We start from the raw sequence: 25,391 nt of genomic DNA, 5'->3' as shown, positions 1-25,391 counted from the left end.
TTGAGTATAGCAAAAATCGGAAATTCTATTGTAGCACCGATTGAACTTTTTTTTTTCGGACTCCCAGAAGCTTTGCATGTGCCCCACTATCTAGCGCTACCACCCCTGCTCCGAGGTACGTACTGTTCTGTACCTATCAGCATCAATAAAACTTGAAGCCACCAATATTTCCCATCGAAATGAGAACATGTGCTTTTTCATCCTGCTGTTCAATAAATCCCTCTTATTGCAGTTGAAATGATGCCATGAATGGTTTTATATCATGAATGCATCGAAGTCAACCGAGAATGATTAAACCACGGCAGCTTTTAGCTCATCCCTTAAGATACCCAAGTCTTCACTTACAGACTGAGGGCTCCGAAGTGTGAGGACGGCGCCTTTCTGAGCAATATTTAGGATATTCTCGGTCCTTCCACCCTGTGCTAAACCCGCAATCAATACTCCGAGGAACGTGTCACCAACTCCATTCACGGAGACGATGTTTTCCACCTCTTCTATTGCCGGGAATAATCTCATATAGACCCCTCCAACATCTGGATGGTCATTAAGACATCTTGAGAGGATAAACTTCTCATATGCCGGATCCAGAAGGCGGGGATCGCCCCTCTTCAGGATCGTTGCCATTAGAGCGCCACCACTTCCCATCTTTGTTATGATAGTAGGGATGTATGGAAGAAGTTGGATCACCTGCTGCGGAATACCGTCATCTGTCATGTCAGCAGAAGTAAGCTTGATAAACCGATCTCTCGCCCCTCTCATGCCAAAAGCGTCTATAATCTCCCACCACCGTTGGTTGTCGAAGTATTCGTGTCGCTGTGCAGCTGCGTGCATTGCTGCCAACTCATATTGATTGGGCGTCGCTAAGTCGACACTGGGCTTCGGGAAGACACCCAGGCTCTCCAAGTCCTTTTCATTGCAAAATAGACGGCTAGACTTCTCTTTCGACACAGGCTCGAAAGCCACTTGGGCATCGTTGTCTTTGCCAGCCCGTATCCAAGCTCGTACATCTCTGTCTGCCCAGTTGCCGTCAACTACCAACCACTTGGGCTTCGACGATCGTATTGTAGAGTTCCAGTGCTCTGGGAATGAGTGAGTTGCGAAAATTCCCATATCTGCCATACCTAGGATTAGATTCTTATTAGCATCATTGACCGCCACGTACTGGGCAGTCCGACTAGATGGATAATGCTCGCGGCTCAATTGCCTGATACATGATGTGTCCATGCCACTTGTATGCAGGGAAGACAGTATAGTTGAGCCAGCACTAGATCAGTTAGCGGTTGTGTTACTGATAGCTGTCCATCGCAACTCACAGGTCATCACCAATCATACTACAGAGTCGTACTTTGGGACTTTGCATCGCTCTTTGGGCCGCAAGCGCCACGTTGCGACCAACGCCACCTATAGATTGGCCAATATGTGCTGGGTTTGATGTATGTAGATGAGGAGCGGGATGGTCTAAAGAGTCTTCGCCGACATAATCACAACTTAAGTCAACAGCAACAGAACCGGCAACTAAGATGTCTGCCTCAGAAATGACCTACAACTGTCAGTATAGTTCAATATCATGGTCATATCCGCAAGAGGAAATATCAAAATTCGTAATCGGCTCGCAATGCTAAGATATGGCAGGATTGTGGATGCAATATAGGCAATCTTACATCAGTCTCTTTTATTGGCTTGTCTATCGGCGTATTCTTAGTTGAAAAGCTGGGTTGTATCTTCACCCTAATCCACACGCGTTAGATCTAGAGATTACAGTAAAGGGGAGCTCAAGGCTCACGATTTATTAGACGACAAGGCTTCTCCCGCGATAAGTCGAGAAAGTGCAGTGGCTATCTTAGTAGCTCGTTCTACATTTGCCTGCACCAAGGCTTTGTTTGCTGGCACACTCCTTCCTTGAGTGAGTGCCCTAATCCTGTTTAAGATAAAGGGTGTGTTTTCGTTGCCAAGAGCTCCTTGTTGTGTTGACTCGTTGACAGCTTGCTCAATAATAGCATCCATTTCACTCCGAGGGATAGAAAATTCCTCAGGTATCGGATTAGCAAATAAGAGACCCGACTCAATGCCTAATCTCTCTTGTGCCAAGATAATAGAAGCCGCCTGTTCCTCGTCGTGAACAATGGACGGGCTCTTGGTGCCACTTTCTCGTGCCCAGAATGCAGGGAAATCAACAGCGCCTGTCCGGCCATCGGCGAAAGTCGACACGAGCACACCTTGAGTTTCCAGATACTCCAAGGTCCTAGGAATATCCAAGAAGCCCTTGCAGCCACTGCTGATTACTGCCATCCTCGTACGGCCAAGCTCGGTAAGATCGGCAGAAATATCAAATGATTCGTGCCCGCCACGGTGTACGCCACCAAGACCACCCGTCCCAAAAACTCGAATTCCAGCAAGCCTCGCCAGAATCATAGTGCCAGCGATGGTTGTCCCTCCGTGGATCTTATTACCTGCCAGGCCCTATATAAAAGAATATATTCAGAATTAAGCGCAAGGTATGGCATGATGTGTGATGATGGTAGATCAGCGGGGTTCAACACATACCATGCCAACTAGGTAGGCAATATCTCGTCGAGATACTTTCTTGGGCGAGCCTTCGACCATACGAGTGACTTCGTCGGGTAGGAGGCCAACCGTAGGTACCCCTCCCAAGATACCAACGACGGCAGGCACACCACCGTTGCGTCGAACAATATCCTCCAGGTCCAAATCATTACCTAAAGCTCCATGGGTATAAATGGTCGATTCAAGCGCGACCACGGGTTTGTTCGTAGCTAGTGCATCAGTCACCTCTTCAGACACTTTAAGTGTTCCTCTCAAAGCTGCTAATTGACTTTGGTTTGATACTTGGTTTAGCTTCCTTGAGCTTGAAAATAGCCTTTTGTGGGCAATGTGACTATAACGACCCCTAGCCAAGAGCCATGATTGATGTAGTAATCTCATAGTAGGCAGAGATAGATATTCCCGGTTGGTGTCTAAGAGGTGAAATGAATACTCTCGGGATTAAAGCGCCTAAGTAGATAGGCATGAAAACACTTGCATTAACCTCGATCGACCTGATTAGACACTTTGAAGTGTCACTGTATCAGAAGAACCAAATATGGTTATAGCACCCTGTTTTATATACTTATAGGTGGAATCACTATGTCTCCGGATCGGATGAGTTGCAGATGAGGTTGCGCCCTTCGGCGTCAACTAGTATGGTGAGAGAAGTTGGAATACGAAGATACGGAGACGGACTCCAGACCCCCACCTTGATAATGTACAAAGCTACTAGGTACCTACCTCGCACGAAAGTCCCACTTAAATCTGCAAAATGATTATGTAAGTATTTTATGTATTCAAGTGCCTAGTACATAGGTACATGTACCTTCATCCGATCGCATTTCAATCTGAAACCATCTTGGGCTTCATCGTCATCCTAAAACTCCCGTCTTCTCACTCTTAACTTCCAAGGGATGCAGTATTATGGCTGAATTTTCAATAAGTGAGTACCTATCACAATGGCCTATTGCTCACAGTCTTAATAAAACCCGGCATGCTATTCAACCAGGTTCAATTCTGAGAGGAGTCATCTTCAACCTTTTAAATAAGAGAGACATGCGCGAAGCATTCAGGTAATCGAGACATATACCATCCTTACATGCATTCATGCTATCTAGCTCCGTGGGCAGGGTTCCTAATAGTCCTATGACATCCTGTTCCATAGAAACTGCCAGCTTCTCTTAGCAACCGGGACAGGGTATACCATCCATAAACCCCGAATATAACATAATGGCATCCGGATCTTGCTGCCGCCTTTCCATTGCCTTACTCCTCTTCTATCCGTCTATCCAATAATAACAATCTTATAACTTATAGCTATATATCTGGTGCTCCCCACCTAGTGATCTGGTATCCCCATGTATTTTTCGGTCTCTCTTCCACTTTTTACAATATGCAAACGCATCTCAGTGAGATGCAGCCAGCCTAGATGAAACATCTAATTCATCCAATCTTTCTCCTCTCTCTACTCCTTCAAAGAGCTATAGCTCTCAATTTCACAATCGCAGGCGGCCAAATATTCACACCTGGTTTCGCCGTCCTCGATGCGCCACAGCCGGGTACTCCTTTGGGTGGAGGTAAGTCACCATGCCATAACTGAAAAAGCAAGAGTCAGGACCTAAGAAAATATTTACAGACATCATCGAGGTAGCACTCGACGTAACTGCCAACGGCAAATTACGTCTTCCTCCTTATGCCAATAACAGTCCCAGTAGGATTAATAATATCACTATCTTCCTCTACAGCTATGTCACAGGAAGAAACTTCACGATAACGAATGGAACGGCTTCGACCAACAATGTCAGCCTAGGAGATATTATGCAATCCGAGCCTGGAAGCACGGTCAAGCATGTCAAGTGGAACTGGCCAGACTGTCTGATAGGGGATGGGAAACCGACCAGCGCAGACAGCGACCGGGGGGCCTACAATGTCAGTCTACCAGATTATCAGAGTCTCGCTCACTTATGCCCAATTACTTACATACTAGCCAGATTTCTATTCGGCAGAACTTCCGTCTCAATGGAGGGGACCATTATACAGTCTTTGACGTCCCCATTTCCGTCACGAATAAGATAGATTTCACTGGCAATAATCCGCCTTGTGACCCGCTCAACAATCCTCTTCTCACGCCTGAAGAGATCAACGCGGATGCAGCTAACACTGTCGGTATCCTATTCGCGCCGGGAGATTCGACAGTTATCCAGCAACCTGATGCTGGTAACGATGATGGTAAAGACGGGATTGGGCCTGAGAAGCCGGAAGCGAACCCCGGCGATGGTCTTGGGAGCGGTGCCAATGCAATCCAGTGGACATCCACAGCATATTGGGTTTTGTTATCATCTGTTATTACCTTTTTCATTTGATATTATCTTACATTGGCATAAATTCAGTACAACTTGTACTCCATTACTGCTTCTGAGTAGGAATTCCTAGAACCAGTTACGTAAGGGAGTGAACAACTCAGCGTGGGCCAAAAGTCAATGACTTACATGCCAGCTTAATTATCCACTATTTGAGTAGTGTCCACTTAGTAACATCAATTCTACATTACTAAGATGCAACTGGCATGCCAGGCATATGTGTAGACTTAAGCTAGCTGAGGCATTTGAACATGTATACTTAGGTAAGTAGGTATGTACCTCGACTTCGTAACTTAATATTAAGACCGTAGAATGTCCTTCCAAACACTAAGCGATTTCTGGCTTACTCGTGGGTAAGAACAAAGGAAACGACTTGATTTGAATTTATAAAGACATTGATTCGAAATTAAGGAAAAAATCAAAGATAATGTTCTAAACTATATTAACTAATAACTATTACATCTGTTGAAAGTTACCCCTAATTACCTGGTAAGCCATGTTTCGTAACTGGACCTTTGATTTTTAATGATTCTTTGCCTCTGTTATCCTATAGAGTAATATATAAAGACGTTGTTTGGATACAATTGCTACGTGTTGAAACTCGTGCAAATTTCCAAAGTGCATTTAGCTCGACAAGCGCAGGCGCTTCCTAGGCATTTTTAACTAGGCTAAAGTATTCGAAATAAATCTACCTCGGATTAAACCAGTACCTAGTGCTTTACCTACCTCCTTGATAAACAAATCCAAAACCATGACGTCCAGATCGAAGATCGCGAAGAATGTCGTCGCCATAGGCAACTGTAAGACAAAGAATAAAACAATAAAAGAGGACAAAAAGACATCCAAGTTTTCTGCCCTGATCGCGAATAAATTTCTCAATCGTCTTCGCAAAAAGAAGTGGCATGTGAGTAGTGGACTCGATCATTGGTATAATGCTACATTATGCGCCCAAGCTTCATATGCTCTCAAAAAGCAATACGCTCAAAGACGTGGCAATTTCCTGCTCTCATATAGCGATACCAGTGAGACAGCTCTAAGCCAAAATGAAGAGTCGGATTGGGATGTAGACGAAGAACTTGAATCGGGCGAAGATGATGAAGTCTCATCTAGTTATTTTGAAGAGCCTTTTCGAAATGAGTATGAGACATACGAAATGGAGTTTGACGAATATTTTCCTCTTTATTATGGGGAGTCAGAGCCTGATGATTCTAAAGAAGAAACTCTGAGTAAGTGATGGGAACACGTTAAATGAAGAGCAGACTGATTCTACAGTCCTCAACGTGGATGCCGGCATCAACTGAATATCGTAAAATGCAGAAGCATTTCGTCGTAGATATTAGAATATACTAATTGGGCATACGTCCCAAGATTTGACTCAGTAATGTGCCTGTACATATTGTGCATGATTGAGTGATATGGATAAGATGCTGAAATGTATTGTCACGTGATACCCCGGACAACCACCACATCGGGGAAATCTTCGGCACACGTGACGAATCTTGTCCGCAGCAATGGCCAATCACAACGCACTATGCCCCGACCAAACTAAGGTTTATATATCGAAACAATATCTGTGTAAGGCATGGACCACAAGTGCCTTTCAATCGTGGGGTTGACGGAGGGCCCCTGTGACCCAATGGTTGAGAGTGTAGGTCAGTAAAAATTCCTGCCGGGCGAGATGGGTTTTTCGTAGGCTGCTAAGATTTCCCATCGGTGATGCGGAGAAGCTGGCGGTTCACGGTGGTTCGAGTACCACAGCTTCCATCTTTCAGCTGAGCTTTTTTGCCTTTTTTGTATTTTTTTTATCCTTCACCCAGGCTCTTACATGAGTTCATCTTCATGCTAGATACCAATGCACCGGTGCACCTGACTATGACATATTCCAACTCCTATTTCCTATTTCCTGTTTCCTATTTTATGGCTCCTAGCTACCTAAGTATATATCGATCAACTGATCAAAACGAACAATAAATATAATACAATTTACAAATACCTAATCCCTTGATTACAGTCATCTGGTCCGCTCCGCTTTGAATATAATTCTCGCTACATCAGAAAGCCACCCAAGAAATTGTAGTCTCGACAAAAAACACTCAAAGCTTCGGCTTCTCCTTCCTACCGCTCTTAACATATTTAGAGAATTCGCCCTTGAGTAGGAAGTCCGGGTATTTCATGTCGGCGTCAATACCAACGGCCATTCCCTTATTCCTCCAGTCGGCGCCGTCCACAACAAGAACCTCTCCGGATACGTAATTGGCCGCATCGCTGAAGAGGTACACAGTCGCATCTGCGATATCCTTGACAAAACCGAACCGACCAAGGGGGATGCCAGAGGCGGCTGTATTTATGTCTGCCCGGCTACTTGAAAGCCTCTCCATCCCCTCTGTCCCCCCAATACCACCAGGAGCGATGACGTTCGATGTAACTCCATATGGTCCGTACTCTACAGCTACTGACGCCATAATCGAATCGACCGATGCTTTCGCAGCCATGACGTGTGCCTGCATAGGCATCGCGGTATAGTGGAATGTGGCGGATACGTAAATGATTCTCCCTCCTGTCACCCCGCCTGGGCTCCCCTTGTTCCTTGCGGCTGATTCAATAAGATACGGTATTGTGGCCTTGACGGTGTTAAAAGTCCCAAGTACATCAATTTCCATGACTGTTTTGAAACCATTGGAGGTGAGGCCTGAAATAGGGGCTACGAAATTGCCGGCAGCACCAGCTCTGAGAACAGTTCTTGTTAGCCAAGCCATTTCACCATAAAACTGACCAAAGATCCTTACATAACATAGTCGATGGCGCCAAGCTCCTTGACACATCGCTCAGCAGCCTTGACTAGATCATCGGGCTGTTATTATTGTTAGTGCCTACGTAGATAAGTTACCGCGGACTCATGGTTACACAGACATTTCTGACGTCACAGCCGCCAATTCCGATGACCTTTGCGCCCTCTCTGGAGGTCGCAATATCTTTGGCAGCCGCATCTGTCTTCTCCTGGTTACGGCCGATGATGCACGCATTAGCTCCGAGGTGAACTAGAGCTCTTGTCTGCGCACTGCAAATTGACCCGGCACCGCCAGTGACGAATACGACACGACCATCTACATAGATACGAATTAGTCGCGCGGTCAATACATGTTCATTATCAAGAGGCTAACCGAAGATCCCTTGTTTCCATACATTGCTTACATATTCAGACGAAGGGACTGGCATGTTGGTAGATGTAAGTAAGGGTATATAACAGAGACAATATATTAAGAATATGTACGTATTTAAATAAATAACACCAAAAAATGAGAGATATATATGAGTATAAATATAAACAAAATATAGTTCCGCAACTTTGGGATGATAACTTAAAAATGACCTTGGTATGAAATATGAATGAATGACTGATAGACGAGTTCTTGCCGTGGAAAGCGATGTGACACAAACCTCGGCTCCTAGTGTTAAAGCTCCACTCGGAGTTACTGACGAATTATATTCATTTATAAGCGGAAAAGGGATAGACTAGTCCAGTCTTGCTCTAGCACCCGCAGTCACAGGCATCAATACCGCAAAGGGTTAGCCCAGACGGAAGTAGAAGCTTGGACCAATTACGTATTCCGGATATCGATGGGTCCCATTTACAACAGCCGTCATTTGAACTTTGCCCGAGAGTCATTCTTCGAGCCCCTCCAATCAGTCGATTTTATCGATTTTGTAAGGATAACTCATTGAGGTCAACACCTGAATCGTTCATTGTTATTTGCCCACATTAGGCGTATAACCGTTTGACGCCCGAACCCGACCAACCGTCATGTATTAAGTACATGATACTTAGTAGAGGTAGACATTCGCACACCATCTAAGATCTTTAACCACTCCATGCGACTTTGACCTTGACTCTCCGATAACCCGGATTCAACCTCATCCAACAGCATCTGGTTCAACATCTTCTACTTCTGCACAGAGGCCATGGCATCAAAAAAGGTGTCCGTCCTGAAGTTCGTAGGGACCATTTCCTTGGGTCTCTTGACAGTGAGTACTTTGATCCATTTTCCGAATTTGCCCCTCCAGTCCCTCCTCCAGTCCCCGCGCGAAAGGTCTACGATGAGCCACTTAAGCCCAGGCCATGCATCCCGACATACCCCCATATCTCATCGTCTTCTTTGTCTACAAGTTGGTTCTAATCTAATCATCAAATCATAGGGGACTTCATACACCATCTCGACCCTCACGATCCCGTCTCTCCTTGAACTACCTTCCGCCTCGGCCGCGGCCAAGGCCTTCCGATCTCTTGCATCATCCGCATCGTTCCATATCGACGCTCTGACTACCGTATCAGGCAGTGCCTTCCTACTCGCTTTCGCCTTATCGCCTCGAAACTTCAAGCACCCGTACCTACTTTACACGTCGCTGTTCTGCTTCGGCACTCGTCTAACTGATTATGTAACCCCGTCCATCTTCGGCGAGCCTGTCTCAAGCACAACTGCCGCTGCGCACCGACGTGCCGAGCTCAACAGGGCTCGCAAGGAGAAGCAGGCCGCGAAGCGTATGGAAGCTAGCTACGAACTTCTGGGTGAAGCGCACAGTGATGAGGATACTAGTGCTAATGGTGAGGAGTTCGATGAGGATTACAACGGCGAGGAGGTCCGCAGCGAAGTCGAGTTCTTCGTCAGGAATAAGCTAATACAGACGGCTGTCTCCGGTATCGGGTTCTTGATGGCTATTGTCGGTATCTGGGGAGATGGCGTCTCAGAGATGTACGTTATCAGGATCTAAGATGGAGAGAGGAGCCCAAGAGAAGGAATTCAAGTAGGGATTCAGCCGATCTGTTTCTCATCACTCATTATGGCACTAGGAGATGACATGGTCCAGTTATTTGGAGTTGGATGGGATGCTGTCTAAAGTCATAAAGCCACAAATATCCCGGAGTTAGGAGGGTTGTCTGCACCAGAGTTGTATATTTGCACTCCCACCTCCCTCCAAATCCCTCTACACACATATGGATGTAGTAACAAAAGACATGAATAAAAAAGATGGCATGGTACACGCATTTATTTCGGTATTCAGCATTATGAGATTATGTTCTCGTTGCATAGCATACTCTTCGTGGATCGGTGACACACTTGATATCATACTAGGAGCCCAACTTTATATTCACTAAGGGAATGATGCCTTATGAAGTAAACCGCTCAAAGACGAATCGTCGTTGAGAATACGATCTAGCCTGGACGCTAGTAGGTGACGTGGCAATAGGCTATACAACTCGGGTCAGTTACATAACATGGTGTACAGATTATACCATGTGAAGTTGATTCTTTGTGACTAATTATTCAAAACGTCTCTAGTTATTGCGGCTTAAGATTACTGGAAGCATATAAAACTCAAAGTTAGAGTGGATTCTTACTACTTATTCGGAAATAAAACGCCCGATTATTAACCCCAAGCATCGTGTTTTCATATGGTACCTATATGTCTTTTTTAGGGTAAGGCACGGTTTGAAACTATGATATATGATCGAATCCTTAAGTTAGATTATAGTATTGCTAGGTAGATATCCATGGATATTCATTATCATTGCTGTCAACCCCTTTATACCCCTTAGTCCACGCCTATAGGCCATTACCAAATCAGATGTACTTGAGACTCCCTCAACTACAGATTATAAAAAACATGTACCCATAAACAACCATCAAGTTCTAGAACCTCTCCGATACTACCATGTAAAGGCCACGCGACGAATGCCGCGGTCTCGGTAAAGTGCCAGTTTCTGGGTTCGTTTCCCTGAGAGGGCACGGAGATTACCAAACCTATCAGTAGCACTAGACCTATCAGCAATATAACCTCGCAGAAGCAGGATATAATTAGTTCCAAGCCCTGGAAATTAAAGTAGTTTATATACAGCCTACGGTTAAGTGAAGCTTGTATGACCACCGCGAATAACGGCTAAATACACTAGGTACAGACTCACCCCCCTAGCTGTTGTTATATATAGAGACCCTGAAGAAGGTCAAATCTTCGGTGTCCTTGCTTACACCGTTCTCTCGAGTGAGACTCTACGTAATTCAGACCGATAGAAGATAATCCAAAATGCGAGCACTCAACACCCTCCTCACCATCCCCTTAACAGGCGCCACCGCCCTCACCCTCCCCAACCACCACCCCCGGCAAACCGACTGCACCGACCTCTCAACCAGCACGCCAAACTGGCAAATCAACAACGCCGCCTCATCGGACTGGCCCGGTGGCGCCAGCGGTCGCGTCGAGCTCTTCGCACGACACCTGCCCACGCAAATCCTAACTGACTGCGACGTCGAATACCGGCTCGACGCGGACGGGAAGCTGGTCGACTACGACCCGACCGCGGTTGTCACATGCACGAACTTCGGGGGCAGCACGCTAAGCACGAACGTGACGCTGGACATGGACATGTTGCTGCTGAAGCTGACGAGCAGCTGGACGTGCGAGGGAAGCGAGGAGAGGTACACGGCGACGGGGGAGACGACGCTGGATCGGGATACGTCGCCTGGCGCGTGTCGCGTCGAGCCGTCGCAGGTGGGCGATGCGACGACGTGTCCGATTGCTGATGTGGTTGTTGAGGGGAAGTTGGCGGAGGCGTGAGGGGGATTTAGGTGGTTGGGGAGTGAGAGGAAGGGTGTTCGATGTTACGATATGGATGTTCCTTAATACAACCCCCTTTTATATAAACCAAAAATATGACAAGATTTTATCTTGAAGATCAATTAGTAACTGCGTGATAAACTTTGACCTGTTAGTTTTATTAAGCATTCAATCTGAAGGTCCTTGGTTTCGCTATATTTTTACATACGTACCTATAATTAGTGCTTAGAGTAAAGACTGGTAAATGTTTTTTAAGTTGATTTGGCCTTCATTCCCCTAGATATCATGGAAATATATCTTATGACAGAGCTGGATTATTAGAGGTTGTAGAGTGCATCATTGGCACTCACTATCAATATTTGTCTATTTCCTACTGATGTTAGCTGAGGCAAACCACCTAGACATTTCCCTTAAGCACCGTATACTTGTCTGTCATAATCGGCAACAGCGTAACGTCGTAAAATACCTAGTCAAGTGTCACAGGAAAAACGACAAGAGCGTAATACAATGGTAAGGCGGACGAGGTAAGACCGACTCTTGCCTCTCCGCCTCAATACCTGTCATTGATGCTACAGAATAAGCAATACATGCTTGCTAACATCCATCATGAAATGCCCCCTATAAAATGCAACGCAACAGGGTATCAAGCAGCCTTTGCAGAAACGCCTAACTGCCCTTCCTGACCGAAAAAGAGAAAATCAGATATGCTTGCAAACCGGACCAGGACCCGCCTTTTATGCCTTGTCTCGCGCCGTGCAACGGCGGTCCTTCACTAGATTCCACTAGGGGCGTAGTGTACTCAATCTTCCCATATTGTTTCCAAATCTAGATCGCCGCGTCGTTCGGCTCCGCAGACACTCCAGCGTTTGCGCTTGTCCCTAGTTCCAATGCCTAGCGTTCTTCCACGGATAGGCACGTCTAGGCCACCTCGCCCCTTCGACTCTCCGGAATCTCCGTCTTCCGCCGCCTCCGCCGCAGCTTTCAACTGAGCGATTCTGTCTTTGTCCGCCTCTAACGCAGCTTCCTCGGCATCTGGAGAATCGGGGATCGTCTCTAAGCTTGAAATGCTGGGACTGCGGGATCTCATAGAGCTTGGCGTTGACGGGATAGACGACGATGGATAATAAGAAGGGAAGGTGTAACTATTCGACAGACTTTCAGGTTTAAATAAAGGTGAACCTGCGGTGGCTGGGGTCCCGGGAAGAGACGAGGTAGTGCTCGGTATCGAGTAGGCCGAGAACCGTAAGGGCGAAGTCGTTCTTCGATGAGTTGGATTGGTCCAAGTCGTGACACCAGGGTTTGTGTAGTTACTCAGTTCAGAATGTCGCTTCTCATTCTCCAAAACAGTAGACCTAATAGGCGAGATGGGAGGATAGGCTTCATCAGCCGGCTTTCTCGGCGTTCGGTTTCTGTTGGGGGAGCTTGAAGGGCTCTCTAGACGAAATGGCGGGTAGAGTATTCGGCCTGAACCATCAACACCTGGCATAGAGCGTGTGCGGCCTGTGATAGGAGGTGCAAGACTGGCAACCGACTTGGATCGTGCATGGCCACCAGATAGAGGTGATGTGGTTCGAGGTCGATAGGGGAGAGCATTGGCACTTGTCCAAGATGGCGAGCTCGGTGATGGGGGCTCTGTCGATCGACGGACTGTAGGAGGTTTGCGATTGGGGTCTAGATCAGTGGTATTGATCGCAGCCGGCTGGTGTAGACGTAGAGTAGGCAGAGGAGATGAGCGGAACTCCTCCATTCGCTCGGTCTCAGGAACGGGTTCCATTTCCCTCGAGAGTGGCCTGGGCGGTCTACCTTAACTGCACCTTGTTTTCATAGAGTTGCTGTGTGATCTAGGACGATTTGTAGAAATGGGCTGTTAAAATGCCGGGATATAACAGTTGATGTTGGATGGGGAAATAAATTGTTGGTCCGTTTGGAGTAAAACTCTGGAATGTAAGTTTCAAAGTCGAGTCGGATTCAGTAAACGGAAATTCCTTGCAAAGTTGTAAAGGGAGAGACAAGGCGAATAGATATGTGACGGTAAGTTAGGAGTGCTGTGGAACACAAGCAGGGTAGGTCGACGGATAGAGAAATTGAATCTTATGCGGTCCGTATGTCGTACCGAGTCAGTTTCGAAGAGTCCGAGCTCCTTTGGTGACCTGGCTTGTTGGGGTTGGTTATGTTCGAGAAGTGCACGGGCGAAGAGAGAACGATTTGAGTTAAGGTGAGGGAAAGGTGTGAAGATGGAGAAGAAGATTGGACCGGTAACGGTGTTAATGGTGTTTTTGGTCCTTTAGTTGGCCGGAATGTTACAGGCGGTGGGTGAGCCCATTAGTATTGATACGGGCGACAGTGGACCTGGCATTTGGAGCCGAGACGGACAAGTCCGATGCCAGGGACGTGCAGGATTGCAGATGGAGATGGTATGGGGTGGGAGGCGAGTCGAATTATAATAAAACAAGATGTTCCCCGGACAGCCGGGTTCGGGAGAACGAAAATGTACTAAAAGAAAGTAGGGGTCCCTTTTATGATCCTTAACTGGCTGATGACCACGAAGCTTGCCTTTCTCGGTATCAAAGAGGGGGACGGAGACGGAGGAGATGGAACGGATGAGTGGATTGTGGATTGTGGATTGAAGATGTCTAGGTAAGTAAGGGTAGGTTAAAGTTGGTTAAGGTAATTGATGTACGAAGTCACATATGGAGGAGATCACCTGCATTTGGAAAAGGGTGGGTTTTTAGTTTGGGGCTTGAACTTTGGGGGTCCAACAGGTACCTGCCTACAGTGGTAGAGGTGGCTGCTAAGACTGCTAAATCCCCTTAGTGGATGCTGCGCATACTATCAAGGTCGGTCTAGCCTGCCTGAGTAACTAAAACGTCTCACCGTTCCACCACCGAGTAGTGTTTGATTGGCTCTTGATTGGCCCTGATTGAGCCCCACAGGTACTATCCCCTAATTCTAGACTGCGATTGTACTATGCGTACCAAAGTTGTACGTCCGTACCAACTTTCCATCTGACGCCTTGGCGCATATGCTCTTGTATGTGCATATGTCAATGACCAGCAAAAAGTTCATCTCATTGGTGGATTTCCACTTGGCAAAGCCGTAATACCCTATCGTTTCGAAAACCAATGCCCATTCTGGCGAACCTTCATGTGAATGTAACACAAGCAACGCAAGATCTAGAGGTTACTAAAGCCTTTACGCGCGGTTAGTAAACTCGCTTAGTACCGGGAATGGTTGGCCAGTTGACTCATTACGTTGGTTTATTCATATATATATATTTCAAGGCAGCATATATCTGAGTAAGTCATGGGGCGGTTTCTTTGTCAGGGACGAATAGGTGGATGATTGGTGATTGACACCGCCTAGAAGATTACTTAAGCCTATAATGGTGTTGCATGAGGATGATCGATAGGCCTGTAATATTCGTAATATTCATTTATGTATGTAATAGCCTGATGGCGTACCTATTAGGTCATGTCTAACCCGAATATATTGTAGATAAGCGTGACAGCATCAGATGAAAGTGATATCTTAGTTTTTCTTGCCAGCATCGAAGATTTGGCTGAATAGATAGGGATGAGGTAGTTGCCTCGAACTAAGATACTGACTTGCCTCGTAGCACTCATATAAATGAAATAGGAGGTACCTAGTATCAGTCATGCCTTTTAATGTGATACAATACTTTGTACAATGCAATCCGTAAATGAGCTGAGTGGGTCTATAAGATGCGCTAAAAGTTATTCAACTCGTTTGATGGGTGCGAACTTTGAAGGGTCAAACGAACGCTCGTATTGTACCTTGCCTAATTATTTAGGTGTAATAGGTACAAAGTCTTCTAGGATGCACTTACCGACCTACCGACTTCAGTCCATTCCCAGTTTAGTGGCGGCTTAGTGTTATCTGGCAATTCGACATGGGAAATTTACTGCAACCACAATTTTCTATACTACTACTACAACAGCCTCATATCACCAAACCCGACGACGAACACATCGTCGCCCTTTGTCGGCGTGATAGTACCTTGACGATTTACCGCGTTCTTAATATTATTCATCGCGAATATTCACTTCGATACCATTTCGATATTTCGATATACACGCCCTCGATGGCCCGTGCCAATTGGTGATTTCATTTTAATTCATCACGTTCATCACTCTCCTTTTACGTCGTCTTGAACCATTCTCTACCGTCCTCTTCCTGATTTGGAAGTTAATAAACAATTCACGATGGCGCGCCCTATGGGGCCGGTCCGCCTGCGTAGGACGAACTATGTTACCTTATTTATCGGCGCGATACTTTGCCTATTCATAATTTACTTTCTCTCCCACAACGGCTCGAGCTCGCAACCTGTCAGCGCGAACAGACCTCCCACCCGTAAACCCGTTGCGAAGTCTAGTCTCATCGGCGAAAGGCCACCTGTCCGTCGTTTTAACCTAAATAATGTTACAATTACGCCTGATCCCATTGGTAACCGAGAGGCCGTCCTGATTTTGACGCCGATGGCGCGTTTCTACCAAGAATACTGGGATAATCTTCTGAAACTACAATACCCTCGCGATCTTATCACCATCGGTTTCATTCTACCAAAAAATAAGGATGGAAATGCCGCGACAACAGCGCTACAGGCCGAGATTACGAAAACCCAGAAAGGTCCAGCAAAGGATCGATTCAGGAGCATAATCATTGAGCGACAAGACTTCGATCCTCCTCTAACATCGCAAGATGAAAGCGAACGACACAAAATGGCGAATCAGAAAGCGAGACGCGCTTCAATGTCCAGGGCACGTAATTCGCTGCTCTTCACTACCTTGGGAGCGGATACATCTTGGGTGTTATGGTTGGATTCTGATATTGTTGAGACACCTCCCACCTTGATACAGGATCTTGCGAAACACGACAAGCCTATCATCGTACCGAACTGTTACCAGAGATATATAGATACTGAAACCGGCAAACCAGCAGAGCGACCATATGACTTCAACAGCTGGCAGGATAGCCCAACCGCACAAGAGATCGGTGCTAAGATGGGACCAGATGATATCATTCTCGAAGGATATTCTGAGATGGCAACCTACCGAGCATTGATGGCATACATGGCAGAGAAAGAGGACGAAAGGAATTTAGAAGTGCCTTTAGATGGCGTGGGTGGTACTGCTTTACTAGTCAAGGCAGATGTCCATCGCGACGGTGCTATGTTCCCTCCATTCCCATTCTATCATCTGATTGAGACGGAAGGATTTGCAAAGATGGCGAGGAGATTAGGGTGGCATTCTACAGGACTGCCTAACTACAAGGTACTAATCTTCTACATCGATGTTGGTTGAAAAGACTTATTGGCTAACTTTACAATGCAGGTTTATCATTACAACGAGTAAACGAATAGGGGACGAAACAAGAATTGCGGCTTAAATCGCTTTTTGGTTATTACGAACCTTGTAATCTGTCACGAGTCTCGGAACGGTGCATTACGGAGATGAGGAGTTTATACGTGGCCGTATTTGTTTGCGACGATGGAACATGCGTTACTGAAACACGTCCACAGCCGTTACAGCCGTGGTGGAAAAAGGGGGCTTCCTGTAGATATTTATTGCAGCATCGCAGGACGGGGTTTATTGATTGCTTTTTTATAACTGTTACATCAGGTCAGGGCCTAACGGGCGTTATGACAATACAAGGAGTCGGGGCAAGAATTGCTCTAGGCGCGTTGGCGATCATATAGTTAGATGGGTTTCCTCCCTGTACCGTGTGAAGGCCGCGATGAAATGAATGGCGTATCGTCATCAATTTAAGAGAATACTTCGATACTATGGTCATATACTAGGGACAGCGGCCCGAGATCTCGCAATCCAACAAACGCCACCGTGTCTCATCCCAATTAACTACGACCTGACGACCGTGTCCCCTTCCAAGTGCAAGTGCAAAATATGTAGCGCCTTTACCTCATCATCGAGTCCTATGTTCGAGTTGGTTCTTCTTCCCCCCAGTTTGCCGTTCGTAATGATTATAACCCAATCTCCTATAATAATAGTAGGCATCGACTAACTCATCAATTCATCATCCCCTTTTCCCTTCTACCTTCTTAAATCTTCGGTATTTTGTAGCCCTAGGTAGATTCCGTATTTACTACCTTCCCTCATACCGTCCCGCTTCATCGCGAACCCAGAATTCGACGAGTCGCCGGGTGCCGAGGACGTCGCCACCGCGTAGTAAAGCTGCGACATCGACGTTGAGGGGACTGTCTGTTTCGGGGCAGCTTAGCAGCATTCGCACAGCGCGCACGCACTCTAGAACGCTGTACGCTGGCGTCCACGCTTCTTTCAATAAATCGAGACAGATCTCGCCGCTTCGGAAGGCAATGTTGGCATGCACGATTGGCGTCTCGAAGGAAATCTTGGGGGGTTGTAGGGGGTACGACGGCGGTACCGATATGTCGAGGAGCCAACGGCCTTCTATTTGTGAGAAAGTGAGTGAGTAGAGCGTTGTATTTACGTATGGTATAATAATTCATCACTCGTAGATTTGTATGGGGATGTATGGGAATGCTTGCGTAGCTGCAAAGGGATGAGAAGGGATGACGAGTTCGAACGTACCATCGTAACCAGATCCTACACCCCGTCCGTTGATGACGGCTTCCCAGTGCAATAATTCATCCTCACTCACTGGCCCCAGGCGTTCTATCCCCGTCTCATTCGGCGCCTCCTTCTCCCAGACGGCGAGTTCCTTCAGCAGACGTTTCGTCGCATTGAGTGGGGAGGCCGCCGACACGGACATATTATTAGATGACATAGGTTCTCACGACACGAGTAAGCCCAAACTTATTTCCTTTTCTTTTCTTCGCCTTGACAACGTTTACATAAATTTGGAGCGATGGAGTTATCGAAAGGGGTTGATGAAGAAATCTAAAGTTGGATCTATTCTGGAGAGATCTCGAGATTTCCAAGGGTTGGTTGAGATAGATACCCAAGATTTCCAAGATTGAGAGAAGACCAAGCTGGCCAAGCTACATGTATGATATGATATGGACCTAAGGGCAATAAAGCTCCGGCGCCGACAACTTGGTAGGTATCCAATTGGACTAGACAGGGATCCGCGTTCTCATTGGGTCGCGGGTCTGGTCCAATGTAGGCCGAGGCATCGCCTTGTGGAATACGTGCATTTAAACGAAGAATTGATTAATCGAATATATTGCTTTTGTTAGACAACATTCATTCTCTTGGCTCTACCATAATAGTATGTTGTCGTGGAGTGTCGTGATTAGCTTCCCTAAAGACAGCTAATCTGGTATATTATCTGCCACGAGGTGATATTATGTAAATGACAATGCCAACTGTTGTATGTTTAGTAGTACCAGATTATGTACAAATTAAATTTTAATACAAGACAAATGATTGATTAGGTAGTTATTACTTGAGGACGAGGGAGACAATATGGATACCCTCCAAATGGGTTAAGTATGTCGAATCACATTGCACCCAGAAATCTCAATAATATATCATATGCATAATAATGTATGTTCACTATTATTTGTGTACAAACCTGCATATTGAAATAGTCGGTTTAGGCGACTACCTATTTCTGCAGTAAATGTAGCGATGAACTCGAAGTTCTATGGAACATCTTCCTCAGATCCCTTTCCGCCCATATCATCCCTCCCCTTCGCGTGCTATGTCCAGAGAAAGCAGACACATCATCCTTAGATGATGGTATGTAATTTTTTTTTGTGCTGTCAGCCTATACGGCTATTCAGTTTCTTCATATTGTTAAGTAACGGATATGGGCTTGATTAAGCCCTAAAAACGGAACCGTGGTCATGATATGGCTCAAGGTGCCGTCATGCGTTCGTTAATAAATGATTGTGAGAAAATAAAAACCCTTGAATTTCGGGTTCTCGTGTACGCACAGAATGTCTGTTGCGTAAATAAAGTCGTAAGCGAGTGTTTCAAATACCACCAAGGAGCTGTCCATCTGTGTGGAGCTCGACTTCGTGGCAAGGAAAAATCCGTGAGAATACATGAACTTCATCGTATCCGTAAATGGTGTGGATTGAAGTAGAAGCAAAGGTGTCGACCGGCCTCGACCCATCGTTATTAACGATAGGAGCATCTAGCAAGAATCTAGCTATAAGCAAATTCCAAAGCACTCCCCCCCTTTAAGATTCAGTTGACCCTTTTGGCTTCCAAAACTGCATCAACCGACTAAAACGTCTGGTCTTGCTAGTCTTGGGCTTCTTCTCCGGTTCGGCGTCGAGGGGAACTTCCATGCTCAGCTTACTTCTCTCTCCGTGGGCGCTGCTAATCAGTCGGCTAAGGCTGACTAGACTTGACCGCCGACGACCAAACGCCGAGGAAGAGAATGAAGCGGGTCGTTGATCGTGGAATGGCATGTTTCTAGGTCGAACGCCAGGGTTGAAGCTGCTTTCTCGAGTCATAGTCGAGTTGCTGCTCGTCAAAGATGGGACATCGACCGATATTCGTATCAATTCAGGACCAGGCTCGCCCATCAAAAGAGAATGATAGTTGTGTTCATCATTAATAGATGATTGCGCGGTTGAGATTCTGTGCGCATCGTACGACATCGGGGAACGGGGGGAAGGAAATGACGACGAATAGCCTGTCGAGTAGGGAGTAGTCGGTATCGCCGGAGGAATTGGGTACGATGTATCGAGTGGGTCGACTTCGTAGCTGAGAATAGTACGAGGAGAAGGTGCTCCTGAACTAGGCGTTTCGGGAGTGCCCAAAATATCACTATCACGTCTAGACGTGACATAGCTGGGTTCTTCTATGATGACTTCCTCGTAAAGACCGCTGCTAGAATTCTCGGTCCTCATTCTGGAACCTGGTCTTTGTATGTCCAGGCTTGACCCGCTACCTTTACGTTTGGTCGAGGTGGGAAGGAGAGACTGGTGAGTGTCTTTTGGGCTAGGTTTATTAGGCTCATGTTCCTGGGTAGGTGTTGAGCTGGCGTCATCCTCGCTGTTGGAAGTAGAGTCAGAATCATCAGAACCATCCTGGGTTTCGGTGGCGGATGCCTCAGATGGAGTTTTCGCGCTCATATCCTCATCATCTTCCTCATCCTCTTCAAATACGTCGGCCATGGTCGAAGAGCTAGCGAATCGATGTATGCCGTTTCGAGCGGCTTCAAAAGGAGGCATTTCGGGAGCGCTCTCAGCACGACGGTGGTAGTGCATTCCTGGGCCACTGAATCCTCTCAGACCGGCGGCGCTATGGAGTTGACGTTTTGGTGGAGCACCAGCTTTCTGTGCCTCTTCCCACTGAAGATCACGGCTGGACGGTGTGTTAAACGGGCCAAGAGCAGCATCGAGATCAATCATAGGATAAGCTATATCGTCGTCAGACATTCGGCTAGGCTTTGCGGTGACTGGTTCGGTTTCTGATGGCGCGGGTTCGGTGACCGTAACCACAGGGGGTGCTGGAATTGAAGGGGTCGTTGGCGCTTCATACTCTTCCAAATCGCCATCATCCAGGTATTCGAAATCTCGGGTTGGCGGTGTTTGCGAACGACGGCGTAGAGATTTCGATTTTTGGCGCGACTTGGATTTCCTAGTAAGAATAGAGCCAGCCCACGATTTAACCTTTTTCTGCTTCTTCTTTCTCCCTGTGCTCCTCTTGCTGTCCGAGCGCGATGCAATACCATCAACAATTGGTCTTGGTTCAGATTCCCCCGTTGGATCTGCGGGTTCGATCTTCTTCTCCACTGTACCAGATGAACTCGAACTGGCTGATCTCGCTTTTGTAGGCGAGCTGGCACCAGCGAAGGGCTCGAGCCGGAAGAATGACCACCTTCTAGGCGTTTTGGTGGGACTTGGGTTTGTGGGTGAACCAGAATTCCTCTTGGGAAGGTCCATCAATAATGGAATCGAATTTCGTCTCCTAGGCGATGGGGAATCTCCGGTAAGCACCAAAAGACTTGGGGATCGTTCTAGCACAGCGCCTGCAGTACTAGGGCGCGAGTCACTCTTTGTGCGAGAAACATTCGATCCAACCAAATTGGATGAATCTCGATCTGCAGGTGCTAAGTTCGTTCCTGAAATAATAGACGAAATGCTTCCTGAAACTCTGTGGCTAGGTCGAACTGTCATCGTACTAGATGTATCGGTTGAAATCAATGACAAGGGTCGAGGAATGACTTCAACCGTATCAGAGAACCCAACTCGTGTACGAGCGGGTGCTGTCGGTGACGGATCCGGCTGTGACTGCAATGTGGGTTGGCTGTGTACCTCGTGGATCACCCTCTCGTTTGTCTGTTGTGGAACTGGCTCGGTTTGAGGAGGCTCGATGCTTGGTTCCGGGAAATTACGATAGTTATCACCAAAATCAGCCGGACTAGCGGGCGCACTACTGCCCCTCATCGTAGGCGAATTATTCGGCTTGAGTATCATGGTCAAATCGTGACTAGAGATTGCACCAGAACGGCGATGAGCGTGTCCTCTTCGTGGATGCGCATCTGCAGGCGATAGTTTGGGCGATGCAAAACCACTCTCGGATCTGGTCGGGCTTGTGCTCATTACAGTAATCGATCCTCCAGCCCTAAGCTTACCACCTACAAACTCACTTCCACCTCGTCGATGTCCATTACGATTTGGAGACATAGGTGAAGGCGGAGAAAGCGGAGGACTGAGCAATGATTCGTCGGGTCCGAGAGTTGCACCGGGATTAAACGAAAAATTAGGCAAGGCTGGGGATCTGGAAGGACGGCCTGCGTTATCTGAACCAGAGTTGGCGCTTGGATTGAAACTGAAGTTCGGTAGAGCAGGAGATCGGGACGGGGGACTAGCTATTTCATGCGAGAAGTCAGAGATTCGTCCCGGGATGTCTATTGCAGATTGAGGTCGTCGACCTGTCGCCCTGGAAAATGATGGCGGCGCCGAACATGACGCTGGGCGAGCCGGAAAGACGAAGTGCGGGTTCGGTGGAGGCAAACTATTTAGCGGCGAAGGTTGGGGGTTAGATATAGCTTGCTGGTTCATCTTGCTATCGTGAAGCGCCGTAATACGAAGGGGACGCGACGGAATATCATTTGCTTCACTCATCGTAGCCGTTTCGGTCGGACGGCTAGTGACTAATGCGGTCGCCATCTTCCTTCAAACCGCACCGCGGCAAAGAACCGAAAAACTAGATGCGGAGGGATATCATAGAGTATTTTCCGAGTATTATACCGGACGAAAGGCGTCGGGACCGAAGAGGCTATTCGGACATGACAGATTGGCGATGCGCGAAAGTGGGAGAGTTGAGACGCCTGAGAGGCAAGTCAAAATTAGTTTTCTGGTGATATTGCGTTGATTACTATTAAGAAAACATTGAATTGGTGAGGTCGTGGCCTCAGATGAGACAAAAATCGTACCTCGTCGTTGGCGTGAGGCGGAATGTTTCGTTAGCGGTCGGGGTCAAAACAACGGTGTAGTCAACGGTGGCTCTGATTTCCTCTCTCCGACAAGAATTGCTTACGAAAGGACCAAAATAAGGATAGATGTAAGATATGGAATTGAAAGAATTAATTCAAAGGAGCGGACGGTCAAGACCAGAGTAAATCGTTTAGGAAAAACGAAGATTTACTCATAGAATTGACCAAGTAGTTGGTGGCGGTAGAGGATTGAGGGTTAGAGGGAGTGTGAGGAAGGATTGAGGAATTATCGTGTAGGTGTGTAGACGCTGCTTAGAAGATAGAAAGTGTGCACGGAAAAAAAGCCACTCTCCACTGTTAGGCAATCGGGTTGGTGGCAGGTTGAACCGTGCGGGAGACAGGCTTGTCTGAACGCTATACTGTACGTAATAAGTATCCAAGTAATAAGGATCTCGGGCTTGCAGGGCAGGGGACAGGGGTTAGAAAAGTACCTTCCTAGATGTACATGCGTATAGTACATCCATGGATCTCTTTTCTTCTGCGCTGTATCACTGATGCCTGCTATGTCTGCACCTGCCGCGGACACTAAACAGCACGTACCACTCCCGAGTGACCTAAATAACACTGGGCATTTAATCAATTTGCGCAATAGAAGGAATGATGACCATTTCTCCTAGAGATTTTTGTGCTTTTTTTGTGTAGGTACATTAATATTTAACATATAGGTGCTGAAAAAAAGAATAACAACCTGAAGTCGGTAAGTAATATTAAATGACTTAAATTTCGAATTTCCACCATTGATAACTTCACAACCCCTTCGACTAAACAAAGAAAGTTCATGACGACACGGAAACTAGTTTCCCATTCAAGACAGCTGAATCAAAAATGTGTCGCTTACATGATGTGTATCGAAGTATGAAGGATAATCGCCAAGGTACCACTTATTAGGAGTATTAGGAGTACGCTGCACACACCTAAAACCACCCAGCTACCTTAACTGGTCACTGTTCTGCTACCTGGACGACCTGGAAGACCTGTTTAACACTCAACGCACGGAGTCTATGTACACGATCTGCAGTCACACCGAGGGTACGCTTCTCCGTAAGGAGCCCTGCAGAATATTGCGTCTACGTGGACTAGTCACTAGTGTACATCTCGTTACCTAGTACCGCTACCGCTTCCAAGATAATCTCGTTACTTGTAAGGGGACAATGGCTCCAATGGCTCCGTCCATGCTGCCATGGTCCAAGTGGAAATTCGCAACAGGCGAGTCTCGAAAGCCATACTAAACTAAGTAGCCCATGACCTCATGATCAGTGATCACAACAAGTTGTGCCGTTCACGACTTGATTGAGGCTCGTGCGAGGTATGACGAAGAAACAAACCGTGGTTTATGGGGAAATATTGCTGGCACCTTTACAGGTAGATAAGGGCACCGTGGCAACCTGGAACTCGAGCCCTCAGGGCCCTGTTTATGCACCAACTGTTTCGTTACCGCTATCAACGATCAATACTTATGGGTGGATCATCATTATGAACGACATATAATGTGCATACCAAATTATTGCGATGCGCAATTCATAGAATGGAACACTGATCTCCCTAACGATACAGAAGCGAGCGGCGAATCGCAAAAAATGGTTCAAGTATTCTCCGTCACTCTCGTTCAATCAAATCAGGAGAAATCAAAACATCCCTGGAAAAGGGTTCATTACTCTGTCAGTCTGTCTACTTCACTCATTCAAGTGGTTCATTAATAATACTACCTATTATGTAGAGAAGAAAAAAAGAAAGAAAAAAAAAACCTTCGAACCCCTGAATAGATAAGTACAGGTAAATTAGTATTGAGTATCTTCAACAGGCTTAGCCAGGCACAAGCAAACCGGCATCTCAACACTACGCTACACTATTACACTACTGGAAAACTCTGGAAATTATGCATCGACGTGTACAGTACCAAGAACAAGCCTGGTTGCGTAGTGGAAGACCGCTTTCCTCTTTCGGACGTAGGCTCTCCAGTCCTCGGGGTTCCCCTGCAGCGCCCTATCCCTTCTTGGATATTGTCCATCGCACCTCCTAGTCCTCCTTCCTCTTAGCGGCTTTGTTACATTTGAGGCTGGAGGGGCTTCAAAATCGGCAAGATTCGATGTTGGTTTAATCAATCCTACACATACAGATATGTATGTAGGTATTACACTCATCCCAGGTACTTATCATTGCTCGTAAAAATTAGTAGTATTGTCTATGGAATGCATGCAGCCACCCGTTTCTACCTTAGTGGCTTACGTGGGCAGTAATAGTTGAGTGTTTTCGATAATTTCACTTTTAAAATATCGAATGATAAATAAATATCAAAGTTGCCCAGGGACAAGTATAACTTCACAAGATACTGTCAACCAAGGAGGTGAACAGAAAATCTCATCCCACGTCGAGTCGGCGCAAAGCAGCCAGCCGGGTTTGCCGTAGCTACGATTCGTTTACGCTGTACCTTACTGCATACATGGTACATATTGCTGCAAG

At 46.6% G+C, this 25,391-nt stretch overlaps 9 protein-coding genes across 9 annotated transcripts; 4 read left to right on the top strand and 5 right to left on the bottom strand.

Annotated features, from left to right (window-relative positions):
• Positions 1–7: 7 nt before the first annotated feature.
• GGS22DRAFT_149818 (Indigoidine synthase A like protein-domain-containing protein) lies at positions 8–3,214 on the bottom strand. The gene is made up of 5 exons (XM_047959200.1): positions 2,545–3,214; positions 1,784–2,460; positions 1,662–1,728; positions 1,314–1,540; positions 8–1,264 (listed from the first exon to the last, which is right to left on the bottom strand). Exons 1-5 carry the CDS (start codon positions 2,941–2,943, stop codon positions 292–294), a joined length of 2,343 nt encoding a protein of 780 aa, XP_047823862.1. The 5' UTR covers positions 2,944–3,214; the 3' UTR covers positions 8–291.
• Positions 3,215–3,385: 171 nt separating this feature from the next.
• GGS22DRAFT_149811 (uncharacterized protein) lies at positions 3,386–4,950 on the top strand. Its single transcript, XM_047959199.1, has 3 exons — positions 3,386–4,121; positions 4,181–4,473; positions 4,536–4,950. Exons 1-3 carry the CDS (start codon positions 3,974–3,976, stop codon positions 4,905–4,907), a joined length of 813 nt encoding a protein of 270 aa, XP_047823861.1. The 5' UTR covers positions 3,386–3,973; the 3' UTR covers positions 4,908–4,950.
• A 1,831-nt stretch (positions 4,951–6,781) lies between these two features.
• Positions 6,782–8,329, bottom strand: GGS22DRAFT_149810 (NAD(P)-binding protein). Its single transcript, XM_047959198.1, has 4 exons — positions 8,066–8,329; positions 7,815–8,008; positions 7,691–7,755; positions 6,782–7,631 (listed from the first exon to the last, which is right to left on the bottom strand). Exons 1-4 carry the CDS (start codon positions 8,118–8,120, stop codon positions 6,998–7,000), a joined length of 948 nt encoding a protein of 315 aa, XP_047823860.1. The 5' UTR covers positions 8,121–8,329; the 3' UTR covers positions 6,782–6,997.
• Positions 8,330–8,572: 243 nt separating this feature from the next.
• On the top strand, positions 8,573–9,988 carry GGS22DRAFT_149809 (uncharacterized protein). The gene is made up of 2 exons (XM_047959197.1): positions 8,573–8,927; positions 9,099–9,988. Exons 1-2 carry the CDS (start codon positions 8,865–8,867, stop codon positions 9,669–9,671), a joined length of 636 nt encoding a protein of 211 aa, XP_047823859.1. The 5' UTR covers positions 8,573–8,864; the 3' UTR covers positions 9,672–9,988.
• A 778-nt stretch (positions 9,989–10,766) lies between these two features.
• GGS22DRAFT_149808 (uncharacterized protein) lies at positions 10,767–11,629 on the top strand. Its single transcript, XM_047959196.1, has one exon. The coding sequence runs from the start codon at positions 10,983–10,985 to the stop codon at positions 11,511–11,513; it is 531 nt and encodes a 176-aa protein (XP_047823858.1). The 5' UTR covers positions 10,767–10,982; the 3' UTR covers positions 11,514–11,629.
• A 683-nt stretch (positions 11,630–12,312) lies between these two features.
• Positions 12,313–13,287, bottom strand: GGS22DRAFT_183372 (uncharacterized protein; the record flags this gene model as incomplete). Its single annotated transcript, XM_047964079.1, has 1 exon — positions 12,313–13,287. One exon carries the CDS (start codon positions 13,285–13,287, stop codon positions 12,313–12,315), a length of 975 nt encoding a protein of 324 aa, XP_047823857.1.
• A 2,108-nt stretch (positions 13,288–15,395) lies between these two features.
• Positions 15,396–17,081, top strand: GGS22DRAFT_7275 (glycosyltransferase family 62 protein). Its single transcript, XM_047967921.1, has 2 exons — positions 15,396–16,804; positions 16,865–17,081. The coding sequence occupies exons 1-2, from the start codon at positions 15,737–15,739 to the stop codon at positions 16,883–16,885; spliced, it is 1,089 nt and encodes a 362-aa protein (XP_047823856.1). The 5' UTR covers positions 15,396–15,736; the 3' UTR covers positions 16,886–17,081.
• A 511-nt stretch (positions 17,082–17,592) lies between these two features.
• On the bottom strand, positions 17,593–18,594 carry GGS22DRAFT_7272 (ubiquitin-conjugating enzyme/RWD-like protein). The gene is made up of 2 exons (XM_047967920.1): positions 18,101–18,594; positions 17,593–17,959 (listed from the first exon to the last, which is right to left on the bottom strand). Exons 1-2 carry the CDS (start codon positions 18,294–18,296, stop codon positions 17,634–17,636), a joined length of 522 nt encoding a protein of 173 aa, XP_047823855.1. The 5' UTR covers positions 18,297–18,594; the 3' UTR covers positions 17,593–17,633.
• A 413-nt stretch (positions 18,595–19,007) lies between these two features.
• GGS22DRAFT_149803 (uncharacterized protein) lies at positions 19,008–23,169 on the bottom strand. The gene is made up of 2 exons (XM_047959195.1): positions 22,872–23,169; positions 19,008–22,766 (listed from the first exon to the last, which is right to left on the bottom strand). Exon 2 carries the CDS (start codon positions 22,603–22,605, stop codon positions 19,660–19,662), a length of 2,946 nt encoding a protein of 981 aa, XP_047823854.1. The 5' UTR covers positions 22,606–22,766; positions 22,872–23,169; the 3' UTR covers positions 19,008–19,659.
• Between the last annotated feature and the right edge of the window lie 2,222 nt (positions 23,170–25,391).

Source organism: Annulohypoxylon maeteangense (genome assembly GCF_022496945.1).
Source record: "Annulohypoxylon maeteangense strain CBS 123835 unplaced genomic scaffold GGS22scaffold_1, whole genome shotgun sequence".
Classification (NCBI taxonomy): domain Eukaryota; kingdom Fungi; phylum Ascomycota; class Sordariomycetes; order Xylariales; family Hypoxylaceae; genus Annulohypoxylon; species Annulohypoxylon maeteangense.
This window is presented reverse-complemented; position numbering and strand designations above follow the sequence as displayed.